Source organism: Papaver somniferum, unplaced genomic scaffold, assembly GCF_003573695.1.
Source record: "Papaver somniferum cultivar HN1 unplaced genomic scaffold, ASM357369v1 unplaced-scaffold_115, whole genome shotgun sequence".
Lineage (NCBI taxonomy): Eukaryota > Viridiplantae > Streptophyta > Magnoliopsida > Ranunculales > Papaveraceae > Papaver > Papaver somniferum.
In genome coordinates, this window is record NW_020620492.1 from 1,379,413 (window position 1) to 1,381,152 (window position 1,740).

The window sequence follows — 1,740 nt, forward strand, 5'->3', positions numbered from 1 at the left end:
TACTACAATTTTACGTATGATGTGATTTCTAGGATGGTAGGTGCATTTTTCATCGGATAGAGTGGAAGGAAACAAGTCACGTACGTAAATTTAGACCCCTCGGTAAAATATTGTATGCATGAACCTAAAAGGAAAACACTTGCATGTTACTGTTAAAGTAGCTAGAATCTGACGCATTTATACATTTTTATAGTTATCATGAAGCAATGAGATATCTTAAAATATCTTCAATGGTCCAATTGAACCTGAAAGGCTACTTCTATAAATAGACTAGCATTGCATGTTATGGATTCAATACAAGGAAGTACTCTCAAATACATTCGTTCTATCATCTATCCAATTAAGTTATCTTCTCTTTAATTGATAGTCGCTCGGCGCCTCAGCCTCAGATAATCAGAAATGGCAAAGAGTATTTGTTTTCTTGTTGTGATAATGATGACAGCATCAATGGTTGTCGACGGTGTAAGTATACTTAATCTCCCTAAGTATGTACTGCTAGAGAAACATTTGAGAAAATGTATTTGTAATAGTTCAAACAAGAAGACCTTTCTCCATATTAAACACATAATGATAGAAAAAAAGAGCCTAATAAACAAAGGAAGTAGGAAACTTCTCTGAGAAGTCGTACGAAATTAAAGTGACGAACACAATGCCGGCCTAGGGTGTGATCCAACTGAAAATGTTTTGCATCCACCCGGCGATCTCTTTTTCATTTATTTTTTTTCGTGTTAATGTATGAAAATTTGGCATTCTCAGAATTTGCTTTTATCTATGCTTACAAAAATGTTTAATAAATATATACAGAGGCATTTGTTAGCTAACACTGGTGGCCTCGGGGATACCACTGGTGGCTTGCTCGGAAATACCAACCCAGGTGGCTTATTTGGGGACAAGAACACTGGTGGCACAAATTTGCTCGGAGACAGCAACACAGGCGGCGTAAATGTCCTCGGAGGCAGCAACACAAAGGGGGTGAACGTGTTGGGGAACAGCAACACTGGTGGGTTAAATCTGCTCGGAGATAGCAACACTGGTAGCATAGCTGCACTCGGTAACAGCAACACAGGTGGTGTAAATGGGCTTGTGAACAGTAACACGGGTGGCCTAAATTTACCCCCCCTAGGTGGCATAACTGTGCCCCATGTGTAAATGTGCTTGGACGCAGTGGCGACTGAATACGCAGGTGCATTAGCATTCTCGCAGTTATCAATTTATCATCAACGTGGAGTCTGAAGGAGGAAGTAGAATTAAATAAAAAAGAATTGGTTCCTAAGAGAACACAGTTCCTTACCAATAACCTGTGTAACTATGTTATCTTAACTTACCCATGTTCTTCCTTTCAGTTATTCCTTTTTATCAATTGGGATAACAGATAGATTTGTAGTCTTAAGGGTTTAAAATATGTACGTCTTCAGAGTTATAAATCAGAATTATAATACTAGTGGGACGGAGGTAGTATCTAGAAAGTTGATGGGAGATAAAGCGAACACTGATGTCAAATTAATTTCTTTCGAGGAAATCTGTGAATGTAATTGTGTGGAGCCTAGAGGCATAGCTGAACGTAAGTATACAATCCCACTGTGAGAAATTAAAACATAACGAGCTTTTCTTGGTTTCCCTCACTATAAATTAGTAATCTGATTTCACTGCCGGGTTCATTAAAATCTCAACAATATTCTAAATCGACTTTTTTTTGTTAAGAAAAAACTCGTTAGAGATTGTCTAATACACGAACATGTG

General features: G+C 38.0%; 1 protein-coding gene across 1 annotated transcript; it reads left to right on the forward strand.

The window, feature by feature from the left end:
- The first annotated feature begins 300 nt into the window (after positions 1 to 300).
- Positions 301 to 1,441, forward strand: LOC113329243 (protein rtoA-like). Its single transcript, XM_026576207.1, has 2 exons — positions 301 to 462; positions 805 to 1,441. Exons 1-2 carry the CDS (start codon positions 400 to 402, stop codon positions 1,147 to 1,149), a joined length of 408 nt encoding a protein of 135 aa, XP_026431992.1. The 5' UTR covers positions 301 to 399; the 3' UTR covers positions 1,150 to 1,441.
- Positions 1,442 to 1,740: the final 299 nt, after the last annotated feature.

What these genes read in the sequence shown, in the direction of transcription:
- LOC113329243 (XM_026576207.1), top strand. Translation starts at nt 400, where the DNA reads ATGGCAAAGAGTATTTGTTTTCTTGTTGTGATAATGATGACAGCATCA. An exon ending in CATCAATGGTTGTCGACGGT is followed by an intron (nt 463 to 804) that starts GTAAGTATACTT and finishes AAATATATACAG; the next exon opens with AGGCATTTGTTAGCTAACAC.